The sequence below is a fragment of the Sinocyclocheilus anshuiensis genome, unplaced genomic scaffold (assembly GCF_001515605.1).
Source record: "Sinocyclocheilus anshuiensis isolate Anshui unplaced genomic scaffold, SAMN03320099.WGS_v1.1 scaffold1237, whole genome shotgun sequence".
In the NCBI taxonomy this organism is placed as follows: domain Eukaryota; kingdom Metazoa; phylum Chordata; class Actinopteri; order Cypriniformes; family Cyprinidae; genus Sinocyclocheilus; species Sinocyclocheilus anshuiensis.
Genome location: NW_015553581.1, coordinates 203367 through 228879, shown reverse-complemented (window position 1 = coordinate 228879; position 25513 = coordinate 203367). Strand labels below are relative to the sequence as shown.

Here is a 25513-nt window from a genome sequence, read left to right as displayed (position 1 = left end):
CGACACATTGAGGTCTCAAGGCACGAAACGATCGGTCTGTGCAAGAAACTGAACAGTATTTATATAATTTTTTTACCTCTGATCCACCGCAATGTCCAACTGTCCTGAGCACATTCCCAACATCCAATGAGTGACGTATATATGTGACAGATCGCTTCCGCTCATGCGTCGACTATGCCAGAGCACGTACACGCTCCAGATATTATGAACGCGTTCGGGACAGTTGGACATTGCGGTGGATCAGAGGTAAAAAAATTATATAAATACTGTTCAGTTTCTTGCACAGACCGATCGTTTTGTGTCTTAATACCTCAATGTATCATCACGAGCCGCAGGGTTTAATTTGGTTTTGTCGGTGTTTTTTTACTCTCAAAGCCGTGGAGCCCATTGACTGCCATTTATATGACTGACAGACTGCAACGGTTTGAGTTAAAAATCTTCGTTTGTGTTCTACTGAAGAAACAAAGTCACCTACATCTTGGATGCCCTGGGGGTAAGCAGATAAACATCAAATTTTCATTTTTGGGTTAACTATCCCTTTAACTGATTAAAGGAGTAGTTCACCCAAAAATGAAAATTTGCTGAAAATGTATTCACTATCAGGCCTCATCCAAGATGTAGATGAGTGTGTTTCTTCATCAGAACATATTTGTGGAAATTTAGCATTACAGACCTTGCACTCAAATGGGTCCTCTGCAGTGAATGGGTGCCGTCAGAATGAGAGTCCAAACAGCTGATAAAAAAAAAAAAACATCACAATCCACACTATTTCTTTAATAAACATTTATGTATGCTTTCTTGCTATGGGGACTGCAGTCCTACTCCTAGTTGTGTTCAGTAATATTTAATAGACCCCGACCGATATATCGTTTAGCCGATATTATCGGCCGATATGAGCCTGTTGCCGATATATCGGTATCGGCGAATATGCCGCCGATGGAATTTTTTTTTTTACAGAACATATAATGCAGATTAAATGCTTCTGAATGGTGTAGTTACTTAGTTTGTCCAGCAGAGCGCGCTCCATTGTTTGCTACTGACGACCCAGGTCAGTGTAGAGATGCGCGGATGAGCTCAAACTTCACCTTAGTCCGCTGCTTCAAATTATCCGCCCGCCACCCACCCGCACCTATATTTGATCGTCACATTACAATGATTCTAATTCTTAGTTTTGCATGATGAATGAATGGCTCATTTTTAACAGCAGATTCAGTGACGTTAGAGACTAGAGCTGATCTGCAGATCCCGGCAGATGTTGCGGCGTAACAGATTGAAAAGTTAGTATCTTTCTGCAGTCCGATAGACGGCAGTGCGGTGGTGGCTTGTGTCTGTTGAATGGTAATTTAACGTGTTTTTTAAAGTGCATAAACTCTAGAAACTGCTATACTGAAGTCAGTGATGATGTTCTTTGATAATGTAAATACTCTTTGCTTGTTTTCTGTAGCTGCTGTTTGAATAACTGCGTAAATGTAAGCATTATAATTAGTAACTTACAGTGTTTCTATTCAATTGTTATCATGTTAAATACAAATTCAGTCATATTAAAAATATTTTATGACATGACATCCTAACATTAGGCTGATTTTAGCCGTACCCTGGAGTTGGTTCACTCTCCGGCTATGAATCTAAGTAAGTAAATAATTAAATAAATTAGTAAGATAATATCGTGTATCCGCGATCTCACATCGTGGAATCCAGTCATAAAAACGGAATTTACTGTATAACGCGGAATTTAATGGAATTTGTCTTATTTTTGATGAATAAATAAAAAACAGGTCAGTACATATATATAGATTGTCTGTGAATATTAAACTGCAAAAAGACTATTTAAATACGAATGTTTTGCATGTTCATTTGATTACCAGAAAATACACAACACAGAGTTTGTGAAGAAAAAAAAAATATTATTATTATTTATTCATTTTAGATGTTCCCATTTGGAAAAGCTGTGTTTCCTGCATAAACCTGCCCCTGTTGGTTTGGCAGTAGCTTGCTTGCCATACACGGTTACCTTGTTTAATTTCTTAATTCAAGTTATATATATTTTGTTCTATTTGTGTTAAGTTATTTATAATAAGTGAAGTTTACTGTTATGTGCACTTATGTCAGACTCATTTTGAATAATAAAGTTTATTGTTAAATTGTTAAATACCCTGCCTCCACTACATAGGCCTATGTTTGTCACATCATTATAAGTGTTTGATCACCACATTTGAGTTATCATTGCAAAAGATGTTTATGTATATATATTCTGTTTATGTAGGCTATATACTGTATTCTATATACAGTACCAGTCAAAAGTTTGGACACACGAATGGGAAGTGTGTCCAAACTTTTGATTATACTGTACTATAATATAGCCTACACAAAGAATACCGGCCGATATATCGATATCGGTCTTTTTTTACTCCCTAGTATCGGCATTGGCCCCCAAAAAACCCATATCGGTCGGGCTCTAATATTTAATCAGCTCCAGATCTCATTAATGATGCAGTCTCTGTCAAAAAAATTAAGCTATCCATACGAACAAATTCAAGGAAATTGCATTTATCGTAGTGTATTTGCAAACCTGGAGCTTGGCACACACAAATTGTTATAAGGCCTCGGATGGAGAAAGTTTCTCAATTAATCTTTTCGTGTGAATTTTCAGCTGGAAATGGAAGATGAAGACACTATCGACGTATTCCAGCAGCAGACTGGAGGAGCCTGCTAAAGATGAAGCACATGTGAATGAAGCTGGTTTATTTGTGCTCTTCTTCACTTCCGCTGCAGTTCAGGGCTGAAATTGAAAAGGTTTTGGAAATCTAATCTGTTTGTTAATTTTATTTTATTTTTGGTTCCATTTTTAATCATCTAAAGACCTCATTTCCGTTTTTGCAATGTTCTCCCTGAACTAAACTGGAAATGACAGTTAGTAATGTTGACACCCCCCCTCCCCCCTTTGGATAATGATGCAGTCTCTGTCAAAAAAATTAAGCTATCCATACGAACAAATTCAAGGAAATTGCATTTATCGTAGTGTATTTGCAAACCTGGAGCTTGGCACACACAAATTGTTATAAGGCCTCGGATGGAGAAAGTTTCTCAATTAATCTTTTCGTGTGAATTTTCAGCTGGAAATGGAAGATGAAGACACTATCGACGTATTCCAGCAGCAGACTGGAGGAGCCTGCTAAAGATGAAGCACATGTGAATGAAGCTGGTTTATTTGTGCTCTTCTTCACTTCCGCTGCAGTTCAGGGCTGAAATTGAAAAGGTTTTGGAAATCTAATCTGTTTGTTAATTTTATTTTATTTTTGGTTCCATTTTTAATCATCTAAAGACCTCATTTCCATTTTTGCAATGTTCTCCCTGAACTAAACTGGAAATGACAGTTAGTAATGTTGACACCCCCCTCCCCCCTTTGGAGTTCATTGTATGCCTGTTGTATTATGTATGTTTGTACCTCCCCCATCTATTTTTATATACAAGGAGGAAACGGATGTTTGTGGTTTCTTAGTATGGTCTCAGATTTTCTTAAATGGCAGTAAACTAAACTTCAAGACACCCTTTTTATGAACCGTTTCAATTGTTGACATTGCAGCATTGTATTTTTCTGACACCTCAAGGTTTGATAAAGCTAGATTGTTTGTTGAATACAGTTAGCCATTTTTAATTTTAAAAGCTTTGATGCATATGTCTTTAGAAGTTTGCTGTTTGCTTGAGTATGAATTTCATGAGATACAAATTAAGTGTTCCCTTTGATTTTATTGTCTCATAGTTTGCCCTTTCTACAAATGTGATTATTGTAAAGTCACTCTCATTTAGCCTTTCTGGCATATCAAGAGTATTAAACACTCCTGGTGTAACTGCGAATCCACATTGAACTCATGCCAAATCAGCATGTGTGAGTGTTGTAATGGGAATGGCAGGGGTGTTTGGGAGAGCAGAAGATCCTGTGTTGGCCATTTACTACTGTATATAATAAATATAGTTTAATACTGATTTGCATTTGTCTGGTTCTGTAGGCTGTATAAAGGTCAGTTAAAGATTGAAATGGTTTGCCACTAGATGGAGTAACTGTTTACTGTGGTTTTTTTTTGTTCTTTCCAAGAGATTCCATGCTGTTATAGAATATTTTCAACTCTTTGTAAATAATCCTAAAATTGTTGGTGCTGCATTTAATGGATCAGTATTGATCTGAGTCTCTATTGTTTGAATTAAGCACACTGATATATTGCTATATGTAGAATTTTATATATATATATATATATATATATATATAATCTTAATATACATATATATATATATATATATATAATCTTAATATACAAGTTAGTAAGTATGGGATGAAATTAAACTCTTTTCTTACATCACTCAATGAATCCAGGAATCCAGCAGATAATGTTTTGTTTGGGCATCTCCAGTGTTGCAATGCAAAGAAAATAAGTTAAACATGTAAGATACTGTTTGAGCTAAATTCACGGCCGACATTTATAGAGAATAGAAATAACTTCTATACACACAACTATAGTGTCGTATTGCTACACTGTAAAAATTGCATGGCTAGTGTATTTGTTTTTTTAATTCTTAACCACCATAACCGTTTTTAGCACTTTAGTTGTCTATTTACGTCTGTCTAATGTCGGTTCATGCTTGAGAAAACTGCTCTGAGAAACTGCATTGAAAAGTTGATAGCGATTTTACTGTGATAATTTTTGACATAGCACAGAATAGATAAATCTAGTGAAAGAGATCTTTTCTTTTAAGTCTGCCCCATAATCATTATAAACAAGTGTGATAGAAGTATATCGGTTGAGTCACAGATTGTCATTTTCATACCTCAGGGTAATGTGTTTACATTTCATATATCAGATATGAATTTGTTTTAGCATTGATACCTGACTGAAAAAAGGGAAATTGATAACATTATCAAGGAAATAATATGGGAGGGATTATTTGCATCAGCATGCTTTGTGAAAAACAGAATAACAGATTTGCATACCTGATTTTATAACTCCGCAATTAAATAATGTCATAACCACACAATTTACGTTGTTCAGCTGTGAACTAAAAAAAAAGCAGTATTTACATTTCAATTTGCACTCGTGTTCTTGGATGGCACTTTAATATCAAAGCTTTGATTGTTGGTATCAATGTGTTTACATTCGGTCTGCACAGGGGTTCAAGCAGAGAAGTCCCACTGTGCTAATGAGTGAGTTCACAGTATGCTGGAAAATACCTCCCTTGTACACTGTGACACATTTTGCAACAGAGAGATCAGAGAGGAGCAGCAGAGAAGTGTGTTTACCTCAAGCGTTTAACTTGAAGCACTCAGTAATCCCCTCTAAAGGCGGATGAATTACCTCCTGACCTGCCCGTACACGTGGAGAGTCAATGAGGGTACAAAGGGACGTTTACCATCCCAAAGATTCAGTGGGAATGTAGTGGCTTGGAAACATGCATCTCTTTTATTTGAGAGATTCCATAAACATTGTAAAGCAAAGATTTCTGGTAATACTCCCTACACAAAAATGTTCAACTTCATTGTCTTTCCACAATCCCATGTTGACATATTTTGCCTACGTGATTGTTTCTCAATCCCACTTGATCTGCAACATGACGGCTAATGGTGATGGATAAAATGACTCTATTTTAGATAAAAGAAAGAACAGAAAGTCTCTCTCTTTTAGCAAACTGATAGTGAAATCCCCCTGGTTTTACTATTTGTTTTGGATTTTTAGCTGGCTGGAGTCATGTTTGTCCCTTCATAGCCTACATTCTTAAAAATAAAAATTCTTTATGGGCATTGATGGGTCCATGAAAATCATTGTACATCCATCAAATCTTTTTGTTGCACAAAAGGTTCTGTAAAAATTATTAAAATGCTCTTCCCACTATAAAAATGGTTCTTTTCAGAACTGTTCATTGGAAGGTTCTTTCGGGGGACCAGAAATGGTTCTTCTATGGCATCACTGTGAAAACCCCCTTTTGGAACCTCTGTGTATTCATTTTGCATTACAACACTTAAAAACAAAGGTTCCAAAAGGGGGTTTTCACAGTGATGACATATAAGAACCATTTCCGGTTCCCCGAAAGAACCTTCCAATGAACAGTTCTTAAAAGAACCACTTTTTTTTTTCTTGGTGTGAAGAACAATTTGATAATCTGAAGACACGCCTTCCACTATAAAGAACCTGCAGGTTATATGGATGTTAAAGGTTCTTCATGGGACCACAGATGCCAATTAACAACCTTTATTTTTGAGAGTGAACCAATGATTAAGTCGCAGCATTTTAACCGATACATCTTTGCACCTTAAAGGTCACAATGTCAGTCGCTATTGTCTCTATTTCCTTAGATTTGAAATCACAGTTCAAATCTATTCACATATTCTCCGTCCTAGCTCTGTGGTCTTTCAGTTTTCGTGCAGTTTGCAGGCTTCTGACAAAGGCCATGTGATAACTGCGTTAGATAAAAGTTGTCTTCAATAGCAGGTGAAGGACTGCAAACCTCTTACAGCCCACATCAAGGCCTAATAGGATACTGACTCACATTAAAGGGCTGGAGAGCGTGTTGGAAAATGCCATGACATTCTTTATCCCTTCATCTGAATGATGGTGTTATTTGATATGTGCAGGTGTTTGTTACACTTATAAAGATTAAAACTTTAATGATACATGCTGGTCTTGTGCAAACATCAGTTATAGCATAAACAGAATTATTGCACTGGATTCACACTCGAAAGTCCAAGTGCATTGCTTATACTTTTCACTATTTAAACATGATTGACTCATTAGATGGATATGATTACAGGGCTGTCACTGTTCGTGTGTGTGTGTGTGTGTTTCGGTCTCTGAAAGGTTTGACCCCAGAGTCTCTGGTGCTACTGCGGTAAATTGGAGAGTAAGCTCATGGTCTGATCTCATGGGGAATGCTGTTCTGTGTGAGCTGATGAGCGGGTCGCTGGTCTGATTAAAGGCTCCCGCCGCTCTGATGTCTCTCACGTGTCAGCTAGACAGCCATCAGTCTGGACGGAGACATAAACACGCTGACCTTATTTCAGCTGTTGTGTCATGCATTCAGCAAGCCATTTAAGACAAGTGTGAAAAAACAGCAGTGTATGTGGGTGGCGGCGTTTTGTGTGAGACTGAAACTAACTTGAATAGCATTTTTATTGAATTTAAACTGTCTGTTTGAATGCTTGTTTTAATACATTTTCTGGTAAAAATGGGGAGACAATTACTGATCCAAAGAAATGCTTCAGTGGGAATTTCTTGTAACAGAATAAACATTAAGTAGGGTACACATTTAATTTTTATTCACATTATTTATGTTTTATTCACATTTATTTTTATACGATTTAATGATTTAAAAGTGCAGTCAGTAAAAGATTCACTGAGATCTTTGATTAAAGAAACATATAATGAATTACAGTACAATTATGACAGTTGTGTACAATGTTTTGAGCTGTTTAAGTAAATCACATAACAATACCATAAAATAATATTTATTATAATATTATGCAACTTTATATTTTATTATGCCATTACATTAATGTTCAAAAGTTTGGATTTTTAATATTTATAAAAGTAGTCTCTTATGGACACAAGATCCTTCAAAAATCATTTTAATGTGTTCAAGAAACATTTTTCATTATTAGAAATGTTGAAACAGTTGTGCCTTTTATTTTTGTCGAAACGTCATACTTTTTTCAGGATTCATTGATGAATAGAAAGTTCAAAAGAACAGCATTTATTTGAAATAGATTTTTTTTTGTCAATTTAATGTATCCTTGCTGAAGAAAAAAAAATATTGATTTATTTAAAAGAAACTTAAACGTTGGAATGGTATTTTAAATATTCTGTTTTCACTGGCCTCACATTAGGGAGTTTTATTGTTTCCTCTTGTAACCAAACTACAAGGTATCATATTTATATATTTTTAAAAATAATTTCTATATTTATCAAGACGCAGAATCCCGTGGACGCGCTGCTGTCACAAGATTTGGCCGCTATTGTAGAGCGATGTCAAGTTTGTGCAGCAACTACTCTTCGAACTGCACGAATCACCTCCTAAGTGACCGACTTCAAAACAAGGTAAGTAATTTGCATTGAGTAACTCAAATGTAACTAAAAGTTACCATACCAGTACTAGCTTAACTACATTTTCCGTAGCGTGACGGTAGTTCAGCTATTTTCATAGTACTGTACCGTTGGGAAATCCTGTTCATTCTAGTGAGTCGGTTCGTTCGATTCGCAAAAATGATTCACCTTGCCCGCTCGGACAAATCGCCTCTTCTGTGTCCACACAGAATCAGGCCTCATTCAGAATTATGCAGCACGTCATTACACACATTTATCATCCCAGTGATTAGGCTATATCAGCCAATCATTTCCCCCATGCCCCTCATATTCTGCCCAAAACACCTTTGATAGAGCATCACAGAGCAACCGGTGGTTATCTGCTACTGTAACTCTTTGGCTGCCCACCATGCGCTGAGGTGCCCTTGAGATGTGAAGAGCCGTGGGATCAGGGAAACATCGAGCCTGATAAAGTGTTTCCTGTGTGGAGGAGCACATTATCTGCCCTGCTGGCTCTGACACAGAGAGCTGGAGGAGTTATCAGATGGTTATCAGTCTGTGTTTCAGCCTCTAGATCAGGCAGGCTGGCAGAGCTTGGGCACTGGGGCAGCAGATAGCATCTATGGCATAGTTGCAGTCCATGCTATGAGTACATGCATGCTTTTGATCTTTGACTTGTGTCTCAGTAAGTACAGTACATCAGATGGTTTGAGTTGATATTTCAGTTTCAGGCAATCATGCAACTGTTTATAGTGAATCTCTTTAAGTTATCTCTGTATTTCCGTCCTAATGTGTGTAAAAAAAAAATCATAAGGAATAGTTCACCCAAAAATTAAAATCCTATTTTACCCTGTAGCTCTCAGATCTCATTCACACTTGTGAATATTCAAAATTGTCATGTTGAGTTTGGTTAAAAGACACATGAGAACCAATGTTGTACATCTTCCTTTAAAAACTGTATGGGATTCTTGAATTTCCATTCCATGTCAACTCAACCAGAGGTTCCTGGCTAAATACATAAATGAAGAATTATGTCAATGAAGAAGAAAGCAATGGATGAACTGACCACTTAAAATGTGTACAATTTAACAATTTACTCATGTAGCTACATTGAGATCCCAATATCTCTTGAACTGAACCATTTGGGCCTTTAAAAATGAAGATACCAAAAGAAATTATTGTTAAGAACCAAAATTTGAAAGGATATCAAGATAGCTTTAATTCTTCTGAAGTTACAGGCATGCAAACTTTGGAAATAAAACTTCAAGTTAGATAAAATAGTGTATTACTCAGTAAATATTCTTCCATGACTTTTAATATTTTGGCTTTCATTACACTTTATGTTTGTCTTTCTTCAGAAAAAATATTAACAAAATTTTAGCTTGGGAAGTTTTTGAAATTTGGTTGATCTGACACAGAATGACCTGAGTAAATTGCCCTTTAAGCTGCACTGTACAATTTGCTCTACAAACCAGTGTGTTCATTATTACCAGAACCAAATACCAGTTTGCAACATCAAGCAGCATAACATAATGTTTTTGCACAGTTGCAAAACTGGAACACCGAAAGCTTTGCACATTCAAGGTAAAATGGCGAGGCCTGCTCTTATGTTTAAACTGAGTTGAATAGGTTCTTCAGGTCAGTGTATTAGTTTCTTGGTTGTTTAAAGCACCAGTATATAGAAGGTTTACAAAAGAACTGGAGACATTCTTTGTGGAACTCATAAAGGTTCTGTAAAGCCCCATTTGAAACTTTTTAAAGAGTGATTCTTAGTTACCCAACTTTATCTCTCTTATGCTCTGGGCCATAGTGCTGCTGACAGTTTTTGATTGTTTGTGGCTCTTTGGATCAGATGACACTTTAAGCTCAGAATACAAAAGAACCGATCACACAATGAAGCCACTGACAGAGATGTTGCATATCTGATACATTTCCCCTCCATCTGTACACTGGATACTACATGGGAATACATGTGAAAGACACAGGACACAACTTGTGCCAAAACGTGTTATTTTAGTCTTTGAAAAAGAAAAAAAGTTATACTAGTAGTGTCCAAACTTTTGTAAAGTCTAACATCCTGTGTGTTAAATAAATTAAATAATAAATTGAATAATGCCATGCACAAAATCTCTCTCTCACTGACTTCAAAGAAAGACAATCATGCATGTCAATATAAATGGAATGTGAATGTTTCTCTGATGTCTTTAGATCCGCTGTGTTTCATATTATGTACCTCCCTTGTAAGAGTATGACATCATCATGCAGTCATGGGGTCAGGCTCAGCTACAGGTAGGCTGTTTTCTGAGGTCAGGTGGTCAGTTGGAGGGTTAATCAGTAGGTGAGATGTACTGGTTGAGGCAGAGAGCTATGAGGGAGCCTGTCCCTCAGTAATGACTGGGGCTGCTTCCCTTCCTGATTACAGGCTTACTGCGAGTCTCAATGTAGCCGCCCAACTATTAGCTGCCCCTTTACAATGTATTAGAGTGAAATATCACAGCCAGCTGACCTCACACAGCCCTCGGGCTGAACGATAAATGCACTGTTTGCTTTTAATAGTTTTTGTCACTATGTAAAGAAAATGATGGAGAACTTGTGAGGAGTATTCTTGAAGCAGCTTGATATTTTATTTTATTTCATTTCATTTCATTTAATTTCATGTCATGTCATGTCCAACCTGTAAAATAAGAACACAGTGAAATTAATATTTAGATTGTGGATGTCACAGTTGTAGGGTGTTGCGCTCCAGAGGGCAGAAGATGTTCACATGCAAACAGTACCTGTCATTTCTCACATGCACTGATCAGTTATTCACCTGCCCAAACATGCCAGGATTCTTCCTCTCACTGATAATGAAACAAAAACAGAAATGTAAGATCTGCTACTTCCATAGAAAAGAAGAAATGAGCTTCACTACTGCTGCTTTTTATATAATCTCGTAAGTTTTTAGTTTCCTGTCAGGAATTATTTAGGGTCACTGCTGTGACTTTGTTATCACTGTGACACTATTTGACGTATGTTTACACGGCAGAGTTGTATCCATTATGCTGTATTACACACAAATTATCCTCGGCATCGCTGTGAAGTTTTGCAGCCAGCATCAACACAGAGAACAGATAAATGTCGACCATGAAAGATAATTTCCCCTTGTGTTGTGCTTTCTGTTTTATTCTCCTTTAAACATTGTCTATCAACTCAATCGCTAACACAACAAAATGCATGACTGTTTTACTGTTTGACCGTGTGTGCAATATCTAGCATTAGTTTTACTGTAAGGTCATTTTTTTTGTATCTTTGTCATTTTTTGTTGTTCCAACCAGACTTTTCTCTTGTTTCCTTTTAGTGTAATCAATGTCTTTTTCACACCTTCAGAATCCATGACAGATTTTCAGATAAGCCTGAGCGGCTTTGAGGAAGGACATTTTAGACAAAATATATAAACATATTTGAAAAGGACAGAGTGTGGTCCCACCAAGGGACACTGGATTTTCAACTAAACACAAAAGAAGAAATTTTGAAGAATGTGTGTAACCAAACTGTTGCTGGTCCCCATTGACCTCATAGTATTTTTTCCATACTATATGTTAACTCTTTGGTTACCAAAACTTTTGTGCTCAACAGAAGACAGAAAGTCATACAGGTTTGAAGCAACTTGAGGGTGAGTAAATTAATGACAGAATTTTTATTTCTGGTTGAACCATCCCTTTAATTTCGAAAGTTGTCACTAGTTGTAATTAATTTAGTTCTTCAGAAATTTTGATTTTTACATGTTTTAAGTGTTTTATCATCAATTTAAAGGCACAATATCTAATTTTTGCATCTGGAGGGCGCGAAAATAAACAAATTATTCAAAATAAACAAAGAGACAAAGGCGTAGTTTGATGACCGTCTTCATCCCCACAGCCGATGCAATCCGACGGGACTCGGGCAGAAATCATGTTCATGGATGAGCTAATGATTTATTAACGTAGTAGAATGAAGCAGGGTGAGGCTGAAAGCCGTCGAAGCGAAACGAGGCCGCTGAACAAGCGTGACACACGGCTCGAAAGCAGCGGAGCTTTTATTATGCCACAGTCGAGCGCTTCCGCTCCTTCCGGTCATGAGTATATGTGGTAAAGCAGCGCTGTTTTATCATACTAGATAAGTTTGAAAGTTCTGTTATAATGCTACTCTGTGCGGTCGTCACAGGTCTAATAAAACGCATAACATATTAAAGCGTCTTTGGTGTTTCCATGTTTTCTACAAAACAAAACCGGAAATCTCTTATTATGACGTCATTGGCAGGCGACACTGTGGACACGGTCCGTGTCACTAGTTAAAATTGCTTATTTCTCTGGATTTAAACATTCTTCGAAACATTTAGGATAATGTAAGTACACAAGTCAGCAAAATATATAACACTGTTCTAGTGGTTTTTGGATATTTTAATAAAAAAATCGTACATATTGTGCCTTTAAGTTATGATTTTGCTCAGTTTAAATGCATATCTATTTTATCTCTTGGTTGGTGGATAAACGGACACGTGAATCACAGATACTTGCTGTTGCTGGCAGCTACTGTACAGGATTACATCACTGTCAGGTAATTGTAATGTTAAGTTATGAAACAACATTTGAATTAATTATGTATGAATAAATTGAATACTTGAATCCTTAAAATGCACAGTGAACATTATTAAATTCTAAGACTTCAATTAAGACTTTGATTTATCAGCTGATGATTATATTTAAAAAAAAATGGATTTAACAAATATATAAAAATTTTTGTCAATGTCAGTGCTTTTATAATATTTTTAAAAATTGTAATGCAGGCTTGCCAAAGATGACATATGTGTACAGTATGTGAACAGTACAAATATTGGACACACACACACACACACACACACACACACACACTCTCTCTCTATCTATCTGTCTGTCTGTCTATATATATATATATATATATATATATGGGGTGTGTGTGTGTGTGTGTTTAATATATGTATATGTACGTATATTAACATTAAATTGACAAATGCTGTAAAAATAATTGTAAATATACAGTTGTAGTATAGTATATAGTTTTTAGTTTGTGACTTTCAAAATATTGCTTCAGGCAAAATTACACATCTCCACTTTCATTCACATACTGTGGTCTAGACTCTAGAGTGATACAAACATTGAAGTCCCAGTGCTGTATATTGGACTGTATATCAGCATTTTGGACCACTAATCGGCCAATCATATCCAAGGACTGGAAATTAGTATTGTGCAACATGTGTTTATCAGATTAGAAAAGTGTTAACACGACAGTGTTTCCTTGTAAACATTTGCTTATCCAGCGCTTGTTTCCCCTCCAGCCAGCCACATTGGGGTGTTGTTGAAGACATGGGTTGAGATGCAGGTGAGGAAACGATTGACTGAAAGGAGATTTCCTTGAAAAGGGGTCCTCGGGGTATAGTGCTCATCACACCGATTGAAAAGAGCGATGCAGTTTAGAACAAGAGCAACCTGACACACACTCATGTACAACTCTGGGGAATTCCTCACGACACCTTAAGACATGAGATAAGAGCTGGAAAAAGCCTCTTTCTCTCTCTCCTGTGTGTTTTTCACTCGCCCCACCTTTCCCTATCTTTAACGTTGACCCCTCCTTTCTACAGCTGACTTATTCTCATTTAAATGCCTGCGGGGTAAAACGCCTCTCCCTGCTCATAACTCACAGGTGAAGTTTACACTCCCCTTCATAGTACACTGACATGTACAGCAAAGCAGAGAGACCTCAGCCGGACACTGTTCAAGGAGGAAGTTCTTCACAACCATGGACTTTTGATAGACTCTTAAGCAAAAGAAGTTTGGATTTGGATAATGCAAAATGCATGCATTGGCATTGTATTCTACATTGTTTGATCATATACTAACTGTAATGCTTATTGAAATAAAAAAGGACATCAGAGGACAGCAGCATCTCCAGGAGTGAATACGATGTCAGTTTAATTAGGAGTGACACCTCAGCTGTTCCCTGGATATCTTCTCATCCTCACAGTGATTTGTTGTGTTTTGAACTCTGTGAGGCTTGTGGATGTAAGGATGGTCTCTGGGCTTTGAGAATCGCTTTGTTTCAGTCTGGCTGTGTGTGAATGGAGCGGAGAGAGTGGAGACCCTGATGTCGGAGCTGCTGCTGCTGCTGGCCTGTGTGCTCCTCTCCTGGATCGTCACCTGCCAGTCTGGACCATGGAGACCTTGCACAGGTCAGACCTACTTGCTGATTTAACATGTTGAACTATAAACAAACATTTAGAAGCATTTTAATATTCCATGATAATCAGTTTTTTTTTGTTTTTTGTTTTTTTTTTACATTTTAAAATGACCTTTTTATTACATTTGCTTTGCATTTTGGAAGAAGTCTAGTCTCAGTCACAACTTGTACCTGTTGTTAAAGACACTATTTGAGTTATGTTATTCTTTGTAATTATTGCAGATTTTCTACTGAATTGCCATTGGATTGAACTTTACATCAGTAAACCATTTCGGAAAACTAAGGCAGATGGTCATGAAAAAAAGAAAAAAAGAAAACTGCTCACACAAATGTCAATCAGTTCTGTCATGTTACTCAACTGTCAGAAGTCTGTTTTTGTTTTTTTTTGGTAATTTACTTGGTCAGGATAAGCCACTCTGAATATAGTGATCCCCAGTGGGATGTAGGTGTAAAAGAAGACACAGATTAGATGTGGTTGGCGAGTACTGATGTAAAACACTCTGGTGATTCATTTGAAAGACGTCATGCACCATAGAATGACAATTAGGGGCCATTTCTAAATGATGTAAACTGTGTCTGTTCACTGTTTGTAGCAACTGTTGCTTGACTAACCCAGCTAACAAATATATGTTCTAAGAATGTTTTGCTTGCATTCCCATTAAGCTATGAAAATTGTATTTCTGAACATTTATCTGAATGTCAAAACATCTAGTTTTTTAAATGATTAAAAAAAAAAACGTTTTTTTTTTCTTGTTTATGCATCAATGTTAAGGAATCATTTCATTTTATAATTTTTCAAACATAATGGAAATGCTACTTCTCTGAACATTCTGAAACAAGTTCTTACGTTTAACCAGAGGCGGACAAAGTACTCAACTCCATTACTTGAGTGAAAGTACAGATACTGCTGGTCAAACATTACTCCATTACAAGTAAAAGTTGTAAAGACAGATTTTTACTTAAGTAAAAGTACAGAAGTACTTGCTTTTAAAAGTACTTAAGTACCAAAAGTAAATTTCCTTTTTTATGTCAATGCACTGTTTTATTGTTGTACGTAATACTCGCAATACTTCTAAGTCATAAGTTCCCAGAAAAAATAATACTCAAGTAAAGTACAGATACTCAAAAAGTGTACTTAAGTACAATACTCGAGTAAATGTACTTAGTTACTGTCCGCCTCTGCGTTTAACAAAATGTTAGATGAATGTTCAACTAAAAGGTTTCAGAAAAGCGATCCATGGACAATAAATAAATAGTGTTTTGAGAACATTATTAAAGACCAGATTGCTCTGAACGAATGTTCTATTAATCTAACTGGAAGTATGTTGGTTCATAACTTTGAGAGAAACTTGCAAGAACGTTAACCAAAGTTATGAGAACATTCCCTGTTAGCTGGGGAAATGTCTTCAGCAAACTTCACTTGTTAGTGACACTGTGAGAAAATAGGACATTTTAATACCATTCATCATAATATCATTGCTTTTATTTAAATAAACTCTTTGAAAACATGATATGGTCCCAGGACAGAGCAAACACAAAATGGCCAGAACACCCGATACGTTTTATTTATATTATATTGGAGAGAATCCGAAAAGCTGTGATAAAACATCAAACCAGAAGTGTATGTCTTTTCTTCCTCTCTCATTTGTCATCTCATCACAGCATTTAAAATCATAAAGGGGCTTATAATGTAACAGGAATAGATTTAGTATTCCCTCAAGGTACACTAAATCTACTAACAAGTAGATGCAGATCTATTAACAAGATCAGCAAAAACTCTTATGGTAACATTATCCACACAGAATAATCTAAAGAAAAAAAAATTGGCAAAGCTTTTCACACAAGCTTTGCTGAGTTTGTTAGTAATCAAACATGCTGAACAGCTTATGCTGCTAAAATGTTGCTGTTTATTCTAAAATTTCTTCAAGCTGAGCATATTGCTGAATTTAATTTAGCTAATATTGCTGAAATTAATATTCTACCAAGACAAATTACAGTATGAGTCATATAGTAGCTCAAGTTGTTTTAAACAGCATACAGACCCACTGCATCTGAAGTGTATTCTGTACCAGCACACTGAAAACACTGAGCTGTATATGTAAATGTGAGATAGTTTGAAAAGAACTGTTTGCTTTCCAAAATGTGCCTTTTGCTTTGCTGTCTTGAAATATGATCCATAAAGTGTTCTTCACTCTAACCATTTCCCTCTTTGATTTACTGAAGTGAATCAAAACAAAACAAGAGCACATGCCATTTGAATCTTTCATTTATATGGCTTAAATAATTTTGTAGAATCTTGTAAATAAATTCAACTGTTCACTAGTTGGGGTTGGTATTTTTTATATTTTTGAAAGAAGTCTCTTATTTTCACCAAGTCCACATTTATTTTATTATACAGTAAAACAGTGATACTGTGAAATATTAATACAATTTAAAAAATATTATTATATATAACTATAATATTAATAATAATATTAGTACTATTTGAATACATTTTAAAATGTTGTTTATTCCTGTGATGGCAAAGCTGAATTTTCAGCAGCCTTTACTCCAGTCTTCAGTTATTATATACTTAATATTTCTGTGGAAATCATACTACATTTTTGTCAGGACTCTTTGATGAATAGAAATTTCAAAAGAAAAGCATTTATAATGTGTATTATTATATATATTATTACTCTACAGTCTCTTTCTTCTCACATAATGCAGTCATTTCAGCTTAAATCAATATTTTATGTCTATTTATTTATTAAATTGGTATTTTATTGCTGCTGAATGTACATAATCCCATAAAGCAAACAGTATCAAAAAATGTATGATAATTTAATGTGAGTTTCTTTTACAGATCTGTTACCACTGGACCTCCTGTCCCGGGTGCTTCCTGTGTCCAGCAGGGCTCGGGATGGGATACGTATGGTCCAGTCCAGAGGTGCTCGTGGATTTCAGTTTTCTGGATCTCCACAGCTGTTCAGCTTCCCTGCATCTCAGCTCTTTATTAATTGTAACTTCTTTCCCACTGAGTTCTCCATCGTTGTCACACTGAAAATCCCACAAATGGTTCCTGAGGTGAGAACAAAAAAAAAAGATAAAGATATTGTTGAGGTTTAGTTTGAAAACATCAAAGAATCTTCAGAAGCCTTTTCCTCAGAATATGCTCTAGATTTCTGAATAGCGATAGTGATCAGTCTTCACTCTTTGATGTGCAGAAGAGTGAATACATCTTCACACTGTTGGAGGGAGATTCAGATGAGCCGCTCCTCGGCCTGCGTCTGTCCCAAAACAAGTTCCACTTCCTGCAGAAGGGTCACGGTAGCAGGAAATGCATCACTTTTAAGGAAGTACGGCTGGATGATAACCGCTGGCACACTGTGGTCTTGGCAGTGACAGGATGCTACACAATTCTCACTGTGGACTGTGGCACACCTCTAGAGCTGTAAGAAACTCTCTTTGGGAATACTGTAGATGTCAGGTTGTTTAATCTAAATGATATATGATCCAAAATGGGCAATAATTTTTATGTTTATGTATTGAACTATATAATTTTGTTGCATAAACTTATAAAATGTTCTGTTTTGTCTCAAACAGAGTGCTTGAAAGACCTTTCCCCGATGATCTTGATACAACTGGTTCCACATTCTTCATCACTAGCAGAAGAAGATGGAATGGCCTATTTTCTGTACAAATCTCACTTCAAGGCTTTTATCGTTATATTAAGATTTACAATGTACTTGGAATCTAAATGTATCAGTTTATTCCACTGTTTTCTGCAGGGTCTAATGCGGCAGCTAGTTTTATTACCTGGTTCAGATGCTACCTCACAAATTTGTCCCTCATCTGAGCCCCAGCTGTCCGCTCTCTCAGTTCCCCCGGCCCTCTTACACCTGCCAATCAAACCATCATCCCCTGACCTTCCCCTCCACCCTTATGGTGAGACTACTAAACCGTCAACACTAGAATCATAGCCTACATGTCAATATGTATACAAATCACTAAAGGTATATACTCCGCTGGCACATATTTGGAGTATGTAGAAAGAAGAGACACACTATCACCTTGACACCACAATATCTGTAAGAATCTAAATGTAAGCTAATCTTCAAAAGGTGCAGGTGTTATAGATTGGTTTCTGTGTAGGTAATGCCCACTAAGGATATCTTTTAGTCTGCAGGAGTCCGTCCTATAGGAATGCTGTGTGTTTTAGCTGTAAACACAGGTCTGTGATTGTATGGGGATGTGAGTAACCCTATCTCACAGGTCTGTTACTGATCTGCTGACATTGACTGACAGCCTTGTGCTTTGAGTGTCTCTGTGGCTCAGAAGAAGTGCTGGTGTTTGAAAGCAGGGTGTAGTTGTGCAGGGCTCGCTGCTATGCTTTATACTGTGGACCTGTTGAGAGACATGACACAGGTCAGAGAGAGGCCATGTTTGATTTATTCCCCCTTTTATAATGTAGGCAGATTGAGGCTGCAATATTCAATATCTATCTAGGTAAGGTATCATTGCGGATTTGTTTGATATTTTCAAATACTTTTACATACAGTTTTATGTGGGACTTACTGTTTCTACAATCGCTTGAACACATTTCTCAATACTTAAGTAAATTTTTTAAACTCTTCACACAGATCTCACCTACCAAAAAACTTCATACATGTCTCATATCAATTCATTTTTCCATAAAAAGCTTGTCACCCAACAAACACACTTTTTCATTCATAAAACAATGACTTGAAAAACACAACAGGTAGCATTACACAGTGTTTACTTCTGTAAAATCTGTTTGCAAAACAAGAATGACACTCTATACTGTTAGAACTGAAAGGATTGTTCTTCTAAAAACTACATTAAACTGCACTAAATAATGAAATTATGCATTCTACCATTCATCTATGGAAGCTGTTAATATACTGTTTATCAATACTGATGACATGATTTCTAAAACTGAACATCTCTTTTAATTTTACACAGAGGCAGAGGTTCGGGTGACTGCGGGTGTGAGTCCTCCCTGTGGACACTCAGAGGAGGGACACCTGTGGTTTAACACACTGAAGAGAGGACTGTTTCTCTGTGATGGTATTGTATGGCTCACTATGCTGCAAGGTAATCTGGTAACAGTAATTTGCAACTGCAGTTTGTATGAGTACACTGATATGGTATCTAACTATCACATTGCATCTCTGCAGTGAAAGAGAAGCTGGACTATGTGGAGGATCACCAGGATTTATTTACCAACTCTGAGACATTTGACATTGAGGTTTTCCACATCCCTTCCGTAGGACTTTTCATGGCAACCGCCAACCGTGATTCCAACCTCGGTTCAGGAATTTACAAATGGACAGATGGGAGGTTTGAACGATATCAAAACATCAGCACCTACGATGCACAAGCATGGCAATACTTCACAGTGGGCAAAAAGGTGTGTGTGGACTACCAACAGAATGTGATATTGCTTTTATACAATAAACAAACAGCCAATACTGAGTAACTTACATTTTAGTAACCGTATTGTTGGTTCATTTGTCTATTTTTGCTCTGACAACAAAATAGATTCAAACGAAGTTACATCTTAGTAGAAGTTGGTTGGGTGAATGATTCAATGACTTGTCCATAAAGGCAATCGCTTGTTTTGTTCCAGAATTAATCAGTTTGCTTGAACGAAGCAATTTGGTAAATGACTCAGTGATTCACTCATAAAGACTTTTTGCCATTTTTCATCACCTACTGGCATATCTGTGTAACCTGCAGAAAGAATCAGTAAAAAATCCACACCAATAATACAAAGACTAACAGTATATCTGAAACAAACATAGACAAGCGGAATGGTACAAATGGTAAAAACTCTTAGTGAGTGCTGTTGGACTGATATATCAGCCCTCTTGGAACACTGCTAATCCAATCAAATTTGAGGACCAGAAACCTGTGATATTGATGGAGCTGCCAAGCAGAACAGCTGATGGGCCACTATCACAAGATGGTGCGGAGTACAGAACGTCTGTTTGCTCGTCCCCAGCTGTTTTTTACACATTAGAGTGGTTTTTGATGTGGTTTTGCAGTGGGAGAGGGGGTGGAAACCTGGCTCTCAAGTTTTAATGTTGTAAATCACATGTGCATAATAACAGAAATTAATTTTGTCTGATGCTGTATCCAAAATTTACTGCAGACACCTCCTGCTTCCCTTCACCGTAACTTACTGCATAATTACAGTGAAGAGTTGGAAAGCTTCTGTTAATACCTGCAGTGCAATTATACATATGTTTTTCTTCTTGGAAATCTAAGATAAAATTATGATTCATGTTCAATTCAAAGTGAAATAGAGGGGCGAAGCCTTTGTAATTGCATCAGTGACCAGTTAAAAGATAAATCAATGCACCATTAAACTGAAGTTCAGAGCTAGTCAATGAATTAAAATATTTCCATCAGCACAGCTTTGAAATCCGTCTGGGATAATTAAAAGCCTCTGAAGATGCAGAAAACACCTACAATTATGAAGTGCAAAACTCATTACAATATATTCTGTTTTTCATCACAGTACCCTTTAATTTAGTGAAGCTGCTGACATGATTTCTTACAATCATTTTCCTGTAACAGAAGTTCCTGGTTGTTGCTAACTGCAGAAGTAAGGATGCAGGGGACCAGGAGCAGTCTGTGATATATAAATGGAGCTCAAGGAAGCTGAAATTTATTCACTATCAGACTCTGATCACACACAGCGCTCGTGACTGGGAGGCTTTCAGCATTCAAGACGAAACTTTCCTCGCCGTGGCCAATCATAGGCAAGGTAATCTTTATCAGAACAGCTCATTGGATGTCTGTCATCTCATGTGCCGTTGTTGACATTTTAAATTGTATAACTCAACAGGTTTTATCTGCTGAACAATAACAGGAGGAAGTTCATTTGTATGATTTCTAAAAACAGATTAAACTTGAATTCCATACAAATCTCATACAAATCTATGGTCTTTGAGGCACACAGTCTGAACAAAAAGACCATCAAGAAAATCTTTTTAAGGCTAAAAGGTCTCCTTGTTTATGTGGTTCACTTTGATTCTGCACTTGATGTCTATTCGCTTATGAGAGCACACTGTGCTCATCCGTTCATGTGAAGTTCTTATGTGTGCCTCTGGTATTGATCAAAGCGGAAACACAGGCATAAAAGCCACCTTTCATAGCACTTCATAATCATACAGGCCCCATCTAATACACCTGCATCTGCTGGAACCCATCCAAACCGAGCCATGTTAACCCATGCAGATTTCTGTGTTAAAATATGGCCGAAGAACTGTTTCAAGGTTTCATATATGTTGTTTTTTTTTGTCCACAGGGGGGAGAAACCATAATATTGACAGTGTAATCTACAAGTGGAACCCAGTTGCTCAGTTTTTTGAGGTCAATCAGACAATCCCGACCACTGGTGCTTATGATTGGGAGTTTTTCACCATCGGCCCATATTACTTCCTTGCAGTTGCTAACACTTTCAATGGAAGATCTACAGTCATTGATTCTACCATCTATATCTGGCTGGGAGGGATGTTTCAGCCTTATCAGTCTATTACAGTGAGTGAAATTATGTTATTTTATATTCTCTCAGACTCTCACTATGATCATCATCACAATGGAAGCACCAAGGGCACATACACATCCCTTGTTCTCTGATCTGCAAATCAACTACAGTTCACCAGTTTGGGGTTTTTAGTGTTTTTAAGACAGTCTGTTATGCACACCATTTTTGATCAAACATACAGTATACTTTACATTATAAATGTCTTTACAGTCACTTTTAATCAATTTAATGTACGCTGTCTGAATAAAAGTATTCATGTCTTTCAAAAAAAAAACAAAAAAACCTTTAGACCTTTGGGGCGATAGACTGGGAGATGTTCCAGATTGAAAACAGGGTCTTCCTGGCTGTGGCGAACAGCCAGATGCTCACGGAGGAGGGCAAGATTCTGTACTCTATCAACTCCACCATCTATGAGCTCAGCATGACATCTCAGACCTTCATCAAGTTTCAGGAGATTGAAACGAACAGGTGAATTGTGAACTGGTCTTCATTAGAAAAAGCCTTTACTTTTCAACTTTCATATTTTTATGTAAGGAACACTTTGCTGTCTGGGTCTTTTAGTGCTTTGGACTGGGAGTATTTTACTGTGGGAGATGACAAGTTCCTGGTGGTCGCCAACTCCTATGATGGAAACTCATACTCTCTTAATAGTGTTATATACAGGTACGGCTCTCATATTGCACCAGGGTTATTGTAGTCAACTAAAACTAAAAGCATAAAAAAATTGTATTAGGCTACTTGAAATAAAATAAACATTAACTGAAATAGAATATTAAAAAACTTTAACTTATTTACTCATTCTCATTTTTGGTTAGTTTAACTTGACGTACTAAAATAACTAATTCAATAAAAGAATACATAATAAAATAATAAAAATACAATATACAAATACAAAAAAATACACATATTAAACAACAAAATTATCAAAACTTGAATTATTTAAACTGAAATGTAGGTAAAAATTGACAAAAACTATAATAACAGTACAGAAATGTTGTGTTTTGCACACATTTCAAATCAATGGAATAGTTTTCTATAGATATACAGTATTTCTCATGTCTGTGTGTGAAGTATTTGCTGAGTTTTGGTTCTGAAGTCGATAGAGTCAGCAAAGTCAATTTTGAGAAAAATCTAGTTTTCTGAAGGTTCCAAAACAAAATCATCTAGCGTCCATACCTTAAAATCTCTGGAAATATCACCAAATACAGCATACAACAATCTATAGAAAAAATATATGTTTTTTTTTTCTATGATACCAAAATGCACCGCGTGGGATGTTTTGACCAATCACAGAAGATGTGTGAATCTTCACTTGCCTCACGATTCGATTACGATTCAGAGGGTAACGATTAGACTATAAAACGATTCTCGATGCATCTGTTCCTCCAAATCTTTTCTTAATAATAATGATCCAAATATGAAAATTCTGTCATTATTTCTCAGCTTCATGTCATTTTCCCTTTCATTCATCCATGTAACACAACTGGGGGTTTTCAACTGGGGGTCTGTACGATACTGCTCCATTACGACACTACCAAGGGTAATATAGATGTTTCTTCAAAGACATTCAAGTATTCTATATTTAAAAATGTAATTCTAAAAGAGTTCAATTTGTCCTATAGCTTTATTCAAAATGTATGGTCAAAATAACCTCTTATGTCATCTCTCTGTCAGGCATGGCAAAAGATGTACAGGCAAAGGTTTCTTTGAAAACAGGCTTCCTAAACACAGACAGTCCCACACCTGATTGCAGTTCTGTATGATGCTGCTAGTAGTGTTGAAATGACACACTGTAACTTGAGGAGTAACCTGATGATCTGACAATGCAATGCATTCTTGCCAAATGTTTTAATAACGTTGTAAATGGGTGTTTTGCAGGGCTTTTGAGTTTGTCAAGAAATGCAGGCCATATATTCATCCTGTCTTGGGAACAAAGGCTCAAAGGAAAATAATTATCTTGTGCTAATACACACACAGCGATGCATTTTTAGTGAAGATCACCACTCTACATGTGCTTATTTGTTTGTTGTGTTATTGGATATTATAAAAAGCCCCTCTTTAGACGTTCATGATTCATGATGTTAAGGAGATGGCAGAAACTACTCCTGTCGCTCATTAAAATTAATAACACAAAAAATGCAATTTTGTGTCTTAGGCGCCATCTACTTGAAACTCTGTGGTATGACTTTTGTTCTAGTTAAATGACATTTAGCAGCTACTTTAGAGTCTAAAAAGAGGCTAAATTAAAAAAATGCTGAAAAAAAAAATCATCATGCAATAGCCTATTCTTATTCTCACGGCATTATTTATATTATCAATATACAAATGCACATGGGCTTTTCTACTTGCCAAATGTAGCTACGTGGAATATTCTACAATTATTTTCCACTTTAATTTAATTTAATAAAAAAATAATTTATATAAAAACACTAAGAATACGTGTGTGTGAATTTGGTTATGTAGAATAATAATAACAAAAAGATAAGCTTTTTGTTTTTATTAGTAATATCCACATCTGTTTGGTTTCACCACTGCTTTTTTTTTTTCTAAAATAGGAGTCGAATAAAAAAATTACATGTGCAAGTTTACTGTTGTGTATAAAACAAAACAAACACTAAGGCAGCAGAATGGTTATTTGTAAGTGTAGCAATTAAATAAGTATTTGAGTATACCTCCGCTCCAAACAAAGTCAAGTGAAGAAAACCGCAGGAAATACAATTCAACTCACTGCCATGCAGCAGTTTTCCATTCATACATTTTCCAGTGTAGTGAACGCGGGAAAAATTACTATCAGTGCCGTCCGATCGATGTCTTGCACAGATATCCTCTATTATATTTCGACCAATCAGCTCCTTGCTTACTGAGTAAAGAGTCTTTCTTATGAAGAACAGCCACTCCGCATTTGATGCCAGAGCCGTTCACAGTCAGATCGGATTTGTTCTGAGGATTTTTTTAACCTTTGCTCTATGTAAAATTAATTGAATAAAAATCTGTTTGTGTAAAACATATGTTTATTACAGATGTATGCTTTGGGAAGCTTTTACCAAAACCTGGAAAAGATTCCTCTAATCCTCCAAGCTATAGACCAATAGCATTAACCCCTCAGTTAGGGAAAACAATGGAAAGGATGGTAACAGATCGACTAACATTCATGTTAGAAAAGAAAAACCTGCTTTCACCATATCAAAGTGGATTCCGAAAAGGAAGAAATACTATGGATGCTATATTATGTCTTGAATCAGAAATTAGGAAAGCTCAAACAAATAAAGAGAGTGTAATAGCTGTGTTTTTTGATATTGAAAAAGCATATGATATGCTATGGAAAGAGGGACTCCTTATTAAGTTAAATAAATTAGGTATAGGGGTAGGATGTATAATTGGGTATTAGACTTTTTATTTGATAGGACAATTGAAGTAAGGGTTGGAAAGGATTACTCAGGTATGCACTCTGTAGAAAATGGTACACCACAAGGTAGTGTATGCAGTCCGCTATTATTTAATATAATGATGATTAATGACGTTTTTGAAGAAATTGATCACAATATAGGAAAATCATTATATGCAGATGACGGGGCCCTTTGGATAAGGGGAAGAAATGTGGAATATATGCAAAAGAAAATGCAGACAGCAATTATTGCAGTGGAAAAGTGGTCACAAA

At 36.3% G+C, this 25513-nt stretch overlaps 2 protein-coding genes across 3 annotated transcripts in view; both read left to right on the top strand.

Annotated features, from left to right (window-relative positions):
* LOC107668404 (small ubiquitin-related modifier 3-like) overlaps positions 1-2919 on the top strand; it is a 5522-nt gene extending 2603 nt beyond the window's left edge. For both annotated transcript variants that reach the window (XM_016460273.1, XM_016460274.1), the window contains exon 4: positions 2651-2919. In XM_016460273.1, the coding sequence (XP_016315759.1) occupies positions 2651-2713 (63 nt within the window). In that variant the 3' untranslated portion in view covers positions 2714-2919. The remainder of the gene's footprint in view (positions 1-2650) is intronic.
* Positions 2920-14204: 11285 nt separating this feature from the next.
* On the top strand, positions 14205-22552 carry LOC107668351 (thrombospondin-type laminin G domain and EAR repeat-containing protein-like). Its single transcript, XM_016460196.1, has 11 exons — positions 14205-14289; positions 17143-17363; positions 17504-17730; positions 17883-17973; positions 18068-18224; positions 19263-19394; positions 19478-19710; positions 20883-21072; positions 21616-21848; positions 22145-22323; positions 22417-22552. The coding sequence occupies exons 1-11, from the start codon at positions 14205-14207 to the stop codon at positions 22550-22552; spliced, it is 1884 nt and encodes a 627-aa protein (XP_016315682.1).
* The last annotated feature ends 2961 nt before the right edge of the window (positions 22553-25513 follow it).